Consider the following 15002-nt stretch of genomic DNA (forward strand, 5'->3'; position numbering starts at 1 on the left):
CATCATAGAAATGTCACATACAAAGCTCTGCATTCATTACCATGATAGGTATTTCAAAGTTAACTTAAAAATATTTTCTAAATATTATGTGATAGATTATTCAGATTTTTCTAATTACCACAGGAACAGATACTGCCTTACTTTGAGCTAGGTTTTGACTTCTTTTCTTGGTTTTGACCAGCTCACTTCACTCTTTAATTCAAAGTATGGTGAAACATAAGGTGAAGTTCATATTATACACACTACAATACCAAAGACTATTTGTTATGAACACTTTCCCAGTAAATTGCAAATTGTGCTCAACCACTAGCAGCTTAGAACTCTAAGCATTGTATTCTATGATTTAGAAAGGATGCTTTTAATGACTTGCAGTTATGATCTTTTATTTTAATAGCACATCTCTCTGCCTCATGGCCCCATAGACAATTAGCTCATGATGCAATATGTAATATATAATAATTGAATGTGTAATATTCACCGATTGCTGCCATGTATTCTTTTAGCTATCTGTCACCTTGCCTGTAAGAATGGTGGCCACTGCATGAGAAATAATGTGTGCATCTGTCGTGAAGGATACACGGGTAGGAGATGCCAAAAAAGTAAGACACCATATCCTGTATTTGCCAACTATGGGTAAAGCGAACACATTAAACAGCAAAAACAACGCTATTTAAGGGCCGATATTTCATCTGTTTACCTTCAGGTGTCTGTGATCCCATGTGCATGAATGGAGGAAAGTGTGTGGGACCAAACATGTGCTCTTGTCCTTCTGGCTGGAGAGGGAAACGCTGTAGCACACGTAAGAGGAATGCTCAATGCTGAGGCCTGCGCTACATTGTGAACATCAGTTTGAATTTAAGACACGCGGCATTTCCATGTTTTTGTTGGTTTTTATTTTTTGCTAACTTGTTTCTATTTTAGATGATATCGTTTTGAAATAGAAAACTGAGCAAAATGCCCAGTCCGTTCAACTCATTCTTTTGAGTTTGCAGAGGAAGAGGATATACACCATATGTTTCAATCTGTCCACTACAGTTGCCAGGATAAATAACAGTCCTGGTTTCCTAGTCTAAGTAGGACTTAGGGGAAGGTTTGGAAAAAATCACTAATTCAATGGTTCCATCTGAGACCAATTAATTCAGAACCTCCCAAGGTGTGGTGCCACTGTTTTCAAATCTGGTTAGTTTTTAAAATGATGGTAGCTTTCCTCATTCAAATATTTCATTTATTCCTTTTTTATAAATTAGTGGTTAAAACTAGCAGCTATTATAACATATTGGTCAAAGAGAAAAAAAGAGAAGCAACATAAATGTCCAAAAACTGGAGAAAAGTTAAATCACTATGCTCTCTATGTTGGAACATTATACAATCATTAAAATCAACTTCTTCAAGAATAAGTAGTGACATTGGAAATATTCTGGATAAAATGTTAAAAGATCCTTTCATCATTGACTTTTACCTGTTTCTCTATTTTTCTAAAGAACATTTTTGTGGTTTATGATAGGATTTGACTAGTAAATGACATTTTTAACTTGTTCATATTTCTATTTGCAGCTATCTGCTTTCAAACATGTAAAAATGGTGGTGAATGTATTGCTCCTGGTATATGCAGTTGTCCTACCACGTGGGAAGGAGTGCAGTGTCAAATACATAAGCCTACAGCATTTACTTTCTACTACAGGCTCTGAACCTCTTATAATTATTAGCTAGTGAGCAGGGAAGAACCAAGCAGCCATCTTGGGTTTCCCATAGCCCCTACTATTTGTTTAATTTATAACTACTGTTTACCCGTACAATATCCTTAGAAGTGTTCATCACTTATTTGATAATGCTTCCTATTCAATTTCAAATCTTTTGAGGTGTTCCATGGGTCCTTCTGAAATGCTACCACATTATTCCTACATATATTGGGATTTTTTTGTGTGTGCGTGACAAAGACAGAAAGAGACAGAGAGGGGGACTGATAGGGACAGACAGGAAGGGAAAGAGAGGAGAAGCATCCATTCTTCGTTGCCGCACCTTAGTTGTTCATTGATTGCTTTCTCATATGTACCTTGACCAGGGGGCTCCAGCAGACTGAGTGACCTGTTGCTCAAGCCAACGACCCTGGGCTCAAGCTGGTGAGCCTTGCTCAAACCAGATGAGGCCACACTCAAGCTGGTGACCTCAAGGTTTCAAACCTGGGTCCTCCACATCCCAGTCAGATGCTCTATCCACTGTACCACCACGTGGTCAGGCAAAATATATATATATGGATTTTTAATTAACCCTTAAAACCTCAACTTCTAATAAAAATGAAATAAGCAATTAGCACTCCTTAGCTTGGACACTGTATAACCACTACAAACATTATTTATAGATCTAAAAGTCAATTATTAACAAGGAATTATTTCTGTAAAATCTGGGCAAAATAAAGACATGTCTGTTTTGCTTAAACCAACAAACTTAAGCTAGCTTTTATTTACTTAGGATTAATCTTAGATCACATGAACTTGAAAAGCATTTGAGTTAGCTTCTATATTTCTGAGAATTTTAGAATCCCTCATTCTTATAAGCCCTTGCTTTTAAATTAAATTTTAACAATATCATCAGAGGTAGAAAATTATCTCACATTTACAACATAAATAAGACACAAACAGAAAACTTTTAGCCATGAGAAAAACTCACTAGTTTATAAAAGAACAACTAGATCCTAATTTTCCCTGGAGCCATTTACAGTTTATATGTGTTCTTGACAATTCAAGTTCCAAAAGATCTTCCCCCTTTTAAATTTAGGAAAGACATTCATATACCTCAAAGAATTGGGACAATATCATAGATTGATCTATTTATCTAAATCCTCTCTTTGAAGCTCTGAAAGACTAATATGTTGTCCACTCATTCTGCCTATTTAGCCAGCTTCTTCTAATTGTGCATACAAAAGCTAAGTTAGGAGTATGAAAGGATCCTTATTTCAGTCATCTTAGTATTAATGGGAGGCTAACTGTGGTTGGCCTTTAAGGCAGTGGTCCCTAACCCCTGGGCTGCGGATCGATACCGGTCCTCAGAGAAAGAATAAATAACTTACATTATTTCCATTTTATTTATATTTAAGTCTAAATGCTGTTTTCTTTTTTAAAAATTACCAGATTCCCTCTGTTATATCCATCTAAGACTCACTCTTGACGCTTGTCTTGGTCACGTGATACATTTATCCGTCCCACCCTAAAGGCCAGTTCGTGAAAATATTTTCTGACATTAAACTGGTCCGTGGCCCAAAAAAGGTTGGGGACCACTGCTCTAAGGCATGATTTCCCAGGTCTGAATTTTGAGATCTGCAGAGAATACCCTTATAGCACTGCCTTATGGCCTAAAGAAAATTTTTTCCTTCAGCAGTCCCATAAAAATTCTTAGTCACTTAACAATATCTGAGGAAAGGCCAGTGAGAGCTTACTGGACGACCGGAACTGCAAGGCTTTCCAAGGCCTGGGCCCCTCTCTCAGGATGAACCCACCCAAGGCGCCCTGTCCTTCTCTGCGGCTCCCACCAACTCTTTTTTTCTTCTGGGATTAGGTGCGTTTCCGCACTTTACACACTGAAGCTCCCATCTCTGCCATTCTGGATTTGGAAGGGGGTGGGTGACGCCTCAGTGACTGCTGTCACTCCTTTGGCTGTTTGGGTTGGGGGAGAAAAGTGTCCTTTCTCTTTTGGAACTGAAGAGAATTCAGTCTCTCATGTAACCAGCAAAACTTTTGCTCAGATGCTCAGTAACAATCCAATTAAAAAGCTAAATAAAAGCGGCAATGTTCTTTTTCTTTCCCTGGGTTAATTCAACCCTTATTTACCTCAAGGATTTCTTAAGAACGGCTTAAATAAAGTCAGGGCCTGCTATGTAGAGCAAGGAGACCCAGAATTCTGCGAGAAACTCACCAAGTTTGCTAGATGTGAAGCAGGAAGCTGGCATGGGCCTGGATGCACTTCTTCCAGAATCCTGACACATTAGTCAATGTTCACTTAATGTAATAAGTCATAAGCGATCAGAACTGTAGATAACTTATATAAGCATATTTGAGCCAAACTGATAACATGCCAGGGAGCAAGAGGTCAAATGTTGTGTGTGTGTGTGTGTGTGTGTGTGTAAATTTTACTTAGAAAATTAAATTTAAGGTGACATTGATCAGTACATAGGCTTCAGCTAAAAGTTTCTATAGCATTTGAACTGATGATTAGGTTGTATTCCCATCACCCAAAGGCAAGTCACTTTTCGTCACCATATACATATTTGTCCCTCTATACTCCCTTCTCCCCTCCCCACCCCACAACCTCTGCACTTTTATCTATGTCCACGAGTCTCAGTTTTATATCCCACCTATGTGTAAAATCATACAGTTCGTAGCTTTTTCTGACTTACTTATTTCACTCAATATAATGTTCTCAAGATCCATCCATGTTGTCATAAATGGCAGTATGTCATCATTTCTTATGGCTGAGTGGTACTCCATTGTATATATGTACCACATCTTTTTTATCTGATCCTCTATCAAGGGTCACTTTGGTTCTTTATGTGTATTTTTTAAAATGTCCTTCTTCTGCCCTGGCCGGGTAGCTTTGTTGGTTAGAGCATCATTCTGATACACTAAGGTTGCAGGTTTGATACCCCATCAGGGCACATAAAAGAATCAACTAAAAGTTTCCTTTCTTAAAATTCTTTATTTCCAACTATCCAGAAACTGTCTAAATATTGGTGACTTTATTTGAACATGTTGTCCTACTGCCATTTTCTGGAAGTTGTTTAATAAATAATAAAATCCTTGATGTCTGTGATGTGTAACTCATTACACATCCTGCCCAATCATACACAACAGTCCTGATGAAAACATAACCTTTAAATGTTGCATTTATGCCAAAGGAAATATTATTTTGAATTAAACCAGTGTCCAATTTGAGCTATTGCAGCAAATACCTTTCCCATGAAAAATAAGTGCATTGCATTGATATATAATTTTATGTTATGCTTATTTTCACTCAATATTACTGTACTTAAAAGCATTTCCATGTCCTTAAAAACATAACTTTAAATGACATATTAAATTCTATAATACTATAATTCACTTGACCTTTCCCCTTATGTGGAACATTCTAGTTATTTAGAAGTTATTACTATTACAAGCGTTTTCTTTCTGTCGGTGGGTATATAGACAGATGAGAAATAAACAGGTAGGTATGTAAGAATATAGGAAGATAAATAGATAATAGATATTGAGATATAGTGAGAGAACTATTTTAAATTTTCATTAGAAGAGATTTTTAAAGAAAAGATTTCTAGTGCAGACAGTGTGAAAATCTTTAGAAAAGTTTCAACTAAGTTGTTTCACTTTATACTTCTAATGATGGCATATAAAGTTGTCTGTTTTTCCATGCATGGCCTATACTGAACTATCTTTTTAAAAAATTTTGCTAAATTTTTAAAAAGCAAATTATGAATGTTACTGATTGAAATCTTCTGTCTAAAGATAAGAAAAAGTTACATTTTAAATTATAGTCAATAAAAATTTTGTTTACTTTAATAATGTCTTTATAGAATTGTAAAACTGTTGAGTTCTGGGTGTTCTGTTTTTGAATGTGTGTGAATGAGTGTGTGTGTGTGTGTGTGTGTGTGGTTTGCACTCTGGGTGTAGGAGGAAGGGAGTGCAGTTGGTCATTCATACATAGATTCTTACGACTATTTTCTTAACCACGTCGTTGAATGGCTTAAGACCACCAGAATATAATATGTCACAAGCACTTGTGTCAAAAGATAGTACGTAATTGTAAAAACTTGTGTATTACAGCAATTTGCAATCCAAAGTGTCTTCATGGAGGCAGATGTGTACTTCCCAACATCTGTTCTTGCCGCAATGGATATTCTGGAGTCAGATGTGAAAAGAAAATACAGGTATTTAAAATTTTTAATGGAAAATATATATTAGATGTTGACATATGCTATCCACTCAGATATTCTATGATTAGCTGACACCTATCTGTACTTAGTATCTAGCAGCAAATACAGAACCTGCAGAGCTTCATGTGTCAAGTCAGAGGAAGAGGCAGTCAATGAGTAATGACTAAACAGTTCTCTAAGAAGTTTGGGTTTCCTCTTCCTTCTACAGATAAAACGCCTGGAATAATATCAAGTACATGGATTACAAGCCTATGCCTTAAGAACAGAAATTTTTACTCAGAAAAATTTGAAGATAGCTACTTGAAGTTTACTTGAACATCATTTAAAAAACTATTTTAAGGACTGAAGAAACTAATAAAATATACAATTGTCTTAGTTGTCAAGGTCAGAGAAAAGCAAAGAAGAAATCCCAATAACCTAAATTTAAAGTTGAAATGTGATTTGGTATTTATATATTGAGATGATGTAGCTGATAATCCATTCACAATATTTAATAAACTGAGTATTTTCCTAGTCCTTACTTTGACGGTGTCTTTATCATCAGAGTTCAGTCAGCAAAACAGAAGTCACTTAATGTATTCAGATATAAAGTGTTTAATGAAGAATTAAGAGTTGCAGGACTTTTGGAAAACCTAACGGTGAGGAAGGAGGAAGTAGGGGTCAGGATGGGGGTGAGAGGTCAGGAAAGTAGCTGCTGAAGGTCAGAGAGGTTGATACTGAAGATGTCAGTGCTTTTCAGAAGCTTTCCTGGACCTTCTGCAATACTTGAGAACCTTCCAAAAAGGACCAACTAGCTCAGGCAATGTGGGTCATTATCCAAAATTCGCTGAAATGCCACTGTGAATCTTTCATCTATTCAAGTATGTAGCTGCAAATAATTCTGAAAAAAATGGCTTACTATTCATTTCCATCTTCTAACTCTCCAAAGAGCTTTTCTCATTAACAGACTCAAACCCAGAACCTCACAGAGAGGAGTATTCTGGAAAATTTGTTCCCAGCCTTAGAAGGAAGCAGCAGTGGTTTCAAGGGCAAAAAAGTGAGCTAACACAGACATACTAAATATTCTTCATCTTATTGTTTTGAACTATATTCCTGAGAAAAGCCATCACTCTTCTAATGTGGTATAAAAACATTTTTATTAGGTTTTTTTCTTCTCCAGTCTTTCTACTGCTCTCACCCGAATGATTTCTGAAACAATGGAGAAGAAATAATAAAATTTTGGGTTTTAAAAGACTTGTGGGGCATGAGTTAAAAAAAAAAGTGAAAGGATTAAGCAAAAACAAAACAAAACAAAAAAACCTTCGCCTGATCTGTGGTGGCGCAGTGGATAAAGCGTCGACCTGGAAATGCTGAGGTCACCAGTTCGAAACCCTGGGCTTGCCCCGTCAAGGCACATATGGGAGTTGATGCTTCCAGCTCCTCCCCCGTTCTCTCTCTCTGTCTCTCCTCTCTCTTGCCCTCTCTCTCCCCTCTCTAAAAATGAATGAATAAATAAATAAATAAATAAATAAATAAAAAATAAATAATTAAAAAAACCTTCAAAACTCTTATACGGACAACCATATGATGATTACAAAGGAAAAAGGGGTGGGGAAGAAGAGAAGGAATAACAGGATAAATGGTGATCAGAGGAGATTTGACTTGTAGTGGTGAACACACAATTCAATATACAGATGATGGATTATAGAATTGTACACCTGAAACCTATATAATTTAATTAACCAATGTCACCCCAATTAATTCCATTTAAAATGAAGAAGAAAAATAAAAAGGACTTGGTCATTGTGTTTATGTTAAAAGGAACCTGAATATATATTTCTTCTTTTTATTCTTGATCTATTTTGGTGTAGAAGCAAGAGAGAAACCAAAAATCAAATCATTCTAAAATATCAAAGAAAAAGTGTATGCTAAATAAAAGCAAAATTAAATGACACGAATTGTTAGGGAAGTGAGTTAATGTCAACAGGGAATATACATATATTTGAAAAATTTGTGTCAGAGATGCAAATAATCATAGATTAGAGTTATAAATTTTTTCATTACTGTTTCATTATTTGACTTCAAACTTTTCATTTGTCATCCAAAAAATGTTTTATTTTAATTTGAACATACCTATTTTAAACTATGTGAGCTTACAAAACTCATTTTGTTTATTTAGGCAGAAAGAGTAAGCATTCCTAAGAGCCATGTCTAAATTATAAGATAAAGTGAGAGATTATTAGAATAAAATTATTGCTAACTTTGATAAAAAAAATTTTAAGTAATAGCATTTAATGTCAGAATTAATAAGATCTTAATTTATCATTTTATATTTGCTAAAAGGCAGTTTTAAAGAATTATTTGAAAGAATGTAATGTTTCATGAAGTTTTATTTCAATACCAAAAATACAGAAATGTAAATGCAAAATAAATCTTTAGCAATTAGTGTATACTTAAAATGTTAAGCTCTTGTGAAAATATGAGTGCTAGAAGGAAAAAATACTCTGGATAAAAATGAATATCTTTTTAAAGCTAATAATTGGAACTTAAATTTCTGCTATGGAAATATATACAATTTTTATATCTGCTCTTCACCACCTGTGCTTGGTATACAACATAGCAATTTTATCAGTACTCTTATTTAATTGATTTTCAATATATGCTTTTTATAGTTAAAAAGTTATAATTGCTCAGGGATTGATTCTGAAATGTTTAAACCAGTACTTTAAATTTTTCATAAATATTTCCTAGATCCACACTACAAATCCCAAGCTACAATTAAAACATTAATCAGTAAGTAGACTATTCATTTATAAAAGATTTAATGAACCTGTATATGCTAATAATGAAGAAGTGCTATGGTTTACAGATTTTATATAAAAGCATTCTTTGTGAAAGCTAATGACTCATGCAAATGAAACTAATGTCTTAGAAATATAATGTAAGTTTAGGAGCAAGTAGTTTAATAAATTTATGGAGAAGAAATTTAATTTTTTGCTTATATCTTTGTGATATTTTCACATTTATTACCTTAAAGTTTTTTTACTCAAACTATTTGGAAAATATTTGGAGATACGAATGTTTGAGAATTTAAGCTATAGTACTTTAAAATCTGTAATATTCAAGGTTCGCCTTATAAATCATTTTCCAAAAAATATTCAGATTGTAAACTGTTTAATATGCTTACTTTGTGTTTATTTCTATTAATATTTACATAAAATATTTGTGTTAACAAATACTCTTGTTCTTTCTTTGATCCTCTATTTAAAACACAGCACTTCTCAACCCTGGCCGGTTGGCTCAGCAGTAGAGCGTGGGTCCAGCGTGTGGAAGTACGGGGTTTGATTCCTGGCCAGGACACACAGAAGCACCCATCTGCTTCTCCACCCTTCCCCTTCTACTTTCTATCTCTCTCTTCCCTTCCTGCAGCCAAAGCTCCATTGGAACAAAGTTGGCCCGGGGCGCTGAGGATGGCTTCATGGCCTCCACCTCAGGCACTGGAATGGCTCCAGTTGCAATGAAACAAGGGCTCAGATGGTGGGCCCCCTGATGGGCATGCCGGGTGGATCCCAGTCAGGCGCATGCAGGAGAGTGTCTGTCTCCCTCCCTGCTTCTCACTTCAGAAAAATACAAAACAACAACAACAACAAAAAATAACAGCACTTCTCTAAACTTTAAAATATTCCTAATAACCCTTATTCTAAAATATTAAAATATCCTAATCTTTTCAATAAAATTATGTGTATTTTATTATATTCACAAATCATAAAACTTGTGTAAATTGTAATATACATGATAAAGTTTAAAATTTTAGATTAGAACTACCTGGGAATATTTGAGCCCATAATGAAGATATATATGTATTATATATATTATACCAATTTAATGAATGAATTAATTAATTTTTGTGACAGAGACAGAGAGAGACAGGGACAGACAGGAAGGGAGAGAGATGAGAAGCATCAATTCTTTGTTGCGGCTCCTTAGTTGTTCATTGATTGCTTTCTCATATGTGCCTTGACTGAGGGGCTACAGCAGAGCGAGTGACCCCTTCTTTAAGCCAGCCACTTTGGGCTCAAGCCAACGACATTGGGCTTCAAGCCAGTGACCGTTGGGCTCAAGCCAGTGACCATGGAGTCATGTCTGTGATCCAACAACCCCACACTCAAGCTGGTGAGCCCGTGTTCAAGCCAGCGACCTTGGGGTTTCAAACCTGGGTCCACTGCTTCCCAGTCTGACACTATCACTACGCCACTGCCTGGTCAGACTATTATACCCATTTTATAAACACCATTATAACTATGTAATTGTTTTAAAACTATTTATAGGCTAAAGTTTAAGCCCTATATATTTATATTAATCAAATTAATATAATATTTTGCTTTCCTGTATGCCACCTAATAATTTATTTCTTATGATATACATGCCAGTTACTTCTAAAATGAGATGAAGTGACTTAAAAATTAAACATGTTAAATGGGTGGGAACACAGTAAATACAGACAACCTTAAAGGAGAAACACTGTATTGCATATCTACAGTGTACAAACTATAAAAAGGAGTAAAAAAAAGTACATAATAGGAAAAATTTTAAGATTTTTTTAAAAGAGGAATTTGTTCATTTGTTCACTGAAAGCAACATAAATTAAGTGGAATGTATCAATTAATTTTTATATAATGGACATTGACTAGTACTGACGCTGGTATTTTCACTGTTTGCAAATGATACTGAAACTATCAACTCAATTCTTGTTGGTTTGTTAATGTTTGACAGTCTTAAATTGCATAAAACTCTTAAACACATTTCCCTCATCAGATGAAGTGGATAAAATGGTGTATTTGTAAAGATAACAGTAAAAACAGAGTTGTGCTAAAATCACTAATATTTAATGTTTAATAGAAACATTTTATAAAGCTTATTTCTATATACATTTCATTTTTTCATAAAACTCAGCCCTTAATGCCTGAAAACAGGCTATAAAACTGATCTTGTTGCTTCGTTCCTGTCAAAATTTTCTCCCGTTTTCAGTTTACCTCACAAGGACCTCTTCCTGTAATTCATTAATGTTGAAAGCAACGGACAAGATCCGTGACATTCTGCATCCTCTTATCCGTATGTTCTCAATGGCCTGGAGTGAGCTGGAGTTTGATGCTGACTATTATGCTTGAATTCTACCTATCCCTGGTGTTGAAGAGTGGATAATCGCTCTTCGTTTTCTATCCTAAGTCTCATTTTGGTGAAAACTGCTTCCTTTCTCTCAGGTGAAAAACATCAAGTCAAGGTTTAAGTCTGATTGAACTCAATGAGAATGGTGGTTTATTAAAGGGTATAGAAAAATCTCACAGAACTCAAGGGCAAGATGTGACACTGGGCTGAATGAAAACCAGGAAGGAATCACTCTTTTCTCTTTCTGGAGCTGCACAGAATTTTTTTTGCCTTGGCTTCTCTGGAAATCTCTAGTTCTCCCCGACTATTGCCATCTCGTATTGATCTTCCTCAGGTTTTGATGTGGTCACCAGAGCGACATGGCAATCTTTCAGTTCCTATAGCTGCTATCCATTGACTATAAAACATGTTTAGTTCCAGCCTTAAGTAAGAACAATCTCGGAAGGTAACGACTGACCAGTAGAATGCGTAGGCAGGAGCTAGTGTCCATCCCTGGGCCATCAGTCATGATCAGGGCCAGCAGATTTATATGATGTGTGGAGCTGCCTATGTGCTGGACTATGGGGAAGTTCATGTTCTGAGTTGAGCACACAGTAGGTCTGAGCACAAGGAGTTCCCAGTACGCCATAGTTCCTGAGCCTGACTTCTGTGATACTGCAATTAATTGAGGTCAATAATTATGTCAGAATGGGCCCCTATTCTTGAGAAATTATGGTAATTCTAGACAGATCATGGTTATTAAGGGAGGTTGTTAGTCGTTTGGGTTTTTAATATTATTTAAGGAAGATAAACTAAAACTTGTGTGAATAAATGTATCTGTCAAAGGCCTTGCTAGGTATGATGCCATATCCAGTCAATATTCATTTTTTTCATAAATTACTCAATAGTACACTATAAGAATAAGAAGTGTTTTCTTCATCAGAAATAGATCAATTATGTGACTGTTAAATTATTAGGCTAATTTGAGGAGAGAAAATTAAAATATATTGAGCATGATGCTAGGGATTTTAACTAATATTAATTATTTAGACCTCACAAAACTATTGAGAAAAGAAGATATACCTTAACTTTATAGATAAAGATGCCAGATGCCAGAAAAGTCTAATTATTTAATTTCCTAATGCTCACATATTGTAATGGTTGTGTTTGAAGGTACATCTGTCTGACATGGAGGTCTGTGACTTATTTCAATGACATAGTATCACTTATTTAAAAAAAAAAACAACCAAGAATTTTCAGTGGCTTTTGATGACTCACAACACTTGATAAGGGAGGGATCTTACCTGAATATATAATTATATTCCCCATTATCTTTTCAATCCATGCTACAAGTAAACAAAAAGAGTGTACCTGGACTTGCACAGAGCTTCACCTCCTCTATATTTAATTCCTTCCTTTGTAAAATAGGGATAAACAAAACTTATTTCATAGGCTTACTGAGTAATTTATTTATTTATTTTTTAATTTTTAAAAAAATTTTTTTTACAGAGACAGAGAGAGTCAGAGAGAGGGATAAATAGAGACAGACAGTAATGGAGGCAGATAAGAAGCATCAATCATTAGTTTTTAGTTGCGACATCTTAGTTGTTCATTGATTGCATTCTCATATGTGCCTTGACCGTGGGCCTTCAGCAGACCGAGTAACCCCTTGCTCAAGCCAGCGACCTTGGGTCCATGCTGGTGAGCTTTGCTCAAACCAGATGAGCCCGTGCTCAAGCTGGCGACCTTGGGGTCTCGAACCTGGGTCCTCTGCATCCCAGTTCGATGTTCTATCCACTGCGCCACTGCCGGGTCAGGCCTTACTGGGTAATTTAAATTTAAAATGAGATTATTATAAATCATTTTTCACAAAGAATGTCATCTACTAAATCTGGGGTCTCAAACTTGCGGCCCGCGGGCCGCATGCGGTCCGCTGAACAATTTTGTGCGGCCCGCAGACTAATCCACGGGCTTACTTAATTTTATCCAAAATATTTTGAACTTCGTGGATTAGTTTGCAGGCCGCACAAAATTGTTCGGCGGGCTGCACAAAATTGTTCGGCGGGCCGGGAGTTTGAGACCTCTGTACTAAATGCTTATACATGGGTTTTATTATATATGTTTTGCCTCTAAAAACGAATCAGTGGCACCACCCTACGAAATGATGACAGAGTTCCTTATTTGGGTTTTAGGTTTTCCAATGATTACTGTACATTGGTATTTCTTATTACCTAGTTAAAGAATTTATTTTTAAAAGTATCAATTAAACAATATGCAAGATAGAAACAAGATGAGATAAGTGAACATAAATTTTGAATCAACTCCGGTATACAATTAGTAAGAACCAGGCTAAAACGGCTAAAAGCAACAAGTCAATAATGACAAATTTTTGAGCTGCGTGTGTGCCAAGCGTTGTTCTAAGTGACTTACAGGATTAAGCTGATTACGTCTTCCGATTCTTCATCGTCCTTCAGCATTGAGCAATCCGTCTGCCAGTAAGACTGCTGTGGGCTCTAGGTTCTTGTGTCTTGCTAGGCCCCTTCCTCCACTTAAAAACACTAAAAATGATATTCTACCAGCTTGGTTGAGATATCCATACCCTATATTAAAACACTGAACTAGAAAGAGTTTATTTTTTCTTCTAATTTTAAAATAAACTAAAACCTTTTCATAAGCCTTTAAAAGTATTGTGGACCCTAAAAAAAGAAGTGTTGTGGACTTTAGATACTGCGTCGCCTGTGTCTGATTAGAAAGGTGGCACCACCTGCTAGTGTCATAGCCTGAGGCGTACCAAGTCATAGACCCTAGAACTCCTTAAATAGCCACTGCAGACACTCTGAGAGAATAAAAGAAAAGGAAGACAAACTAGATAGCATTTCAATTTATATATTTATTGTCAGAACAGCCTTCTCCTTCATATGGAAACAATTTTAACTTCAGTTGTAAGGCTTTACTGAAATTGTTTCCACAGCCAGTTGGAATTAGCAGATTTTTGCCTGCAGATGGTGCTAGATACTCAGTTCCCAGGTAACAGGCCAGAAATGCAAAGTTACCACTTTGGTAAGAAAGCATATTAAATATTTAATGCAAACATGACATTTTTTTTTTCAAAAATAAAAGTTTTCATGAACACAACTTAAGTCTTTTCTGTGAGCCCAGAAGTCTTCATTATACCTAGCGATTAATCAATAATTATAGCCACTTTGCTGAGGGCTGCTAACGATTCCCATTGTGCTAGTAAGGGATATTACTTCCATTTGAAGATCTGGTGCCTTACTGAGTCTATATAAGATCCAAATGGTTGTGAGGGGCATTAGGGTAAGCAGACACATTTTGTTTTTCATACATACATTGATCTTGGAAAGGTCCATCAAAACAGCCAACAGTTTCAGGTTTTCAAAATTATATCTTTTTTCCCCCTTTTATTTCTTTATATCTTATTTTGCCGTTGACAAATAATCACTGGTCAATAGGTAGCATACCCCGAAAGAAAATAGTCTTTGTAAAGGATAATGCTTTTCTGAATATGCTCCTTCTTGGCACCATAATTTTGTCTGAAGTAAGTAGGGTCCTCTTAGCTATACATCTAGTACATGACAATACCTGGGAAACCTTTGACCTGAGTCACTATGAACTTGAAAAATATAATAAGACTTCTTGGACATGAACATTATAGTGAGAATAACCCCAACTTAGACAGCTACATAAATATCAATAGATATAGGTATAAAGTAAACATGTAGAGAGTGAATTTTGTTATTCACAATCAACCTTCCTCACCACGGAATTGGTGGTAATCCTTGCTAGTGTGGCCAAGAGATATTCTTATTGTCTAGTTTGGATTCTGATTCTAGGATCTCAGGATCTTCGTCTGCATTTCCTTCACTGCCTTGAGTCACTGCTGCTTGAGCTGCAATGTTCCTTGCTGGCTGAAGGCTCTGATTAGGAAATTCTTAGG

At 35.8% G+C, this 15002-nt stretch overlaps 1 protein-coding gene across 1 annotated transcript in view; it reads left to right on the top strand.

Annotated features, from left to right (window-relative positions):
* Nucleotides 1-6965, top strand: part of VWDE (von Willebrand factor D and EGF domains) — a 65221-nt gene extending 58256 nt beyond the window's left edge. Inside the window, exons 26-30 of the mRNA XM_066353778.1 lie at nt 504-599; nt 704-799; nt 1555-1650; nt 5811-5914; nt 6867-6965. Of these exons, the coding sequence (XP_066209875.1) occupies nt 504-599; nt 704-799; nt 1555-1650; nt 5811-5914; nt 6867-6965 (491 nt within the window). The remainder of the gene's footprint in view (nt 1-503; nt 600-703; nt 800-1554; nt 1651-5810; nt 5915-6866) is intronic.
* Nucleotides 6966-15002: the final 8037 nt, after the last annotated feature.

Source organism: Saccopteryx leptura, chromosome 12 (genome assembly GCF_036850995.1).
Source record: "Saccopteryx leptura isolate mSacLep1 chromosome 12, mSacLep1_pri_phased_curated, whole genome shotgun sequence".
Taxonomy (NCBI): domain Eukaryota; kingdom Metazoa; phylum Chordata; class Mammalia; order Chiroptera; family Emballonuridae; genus Saccopteryx; species Saccopteryx leptura.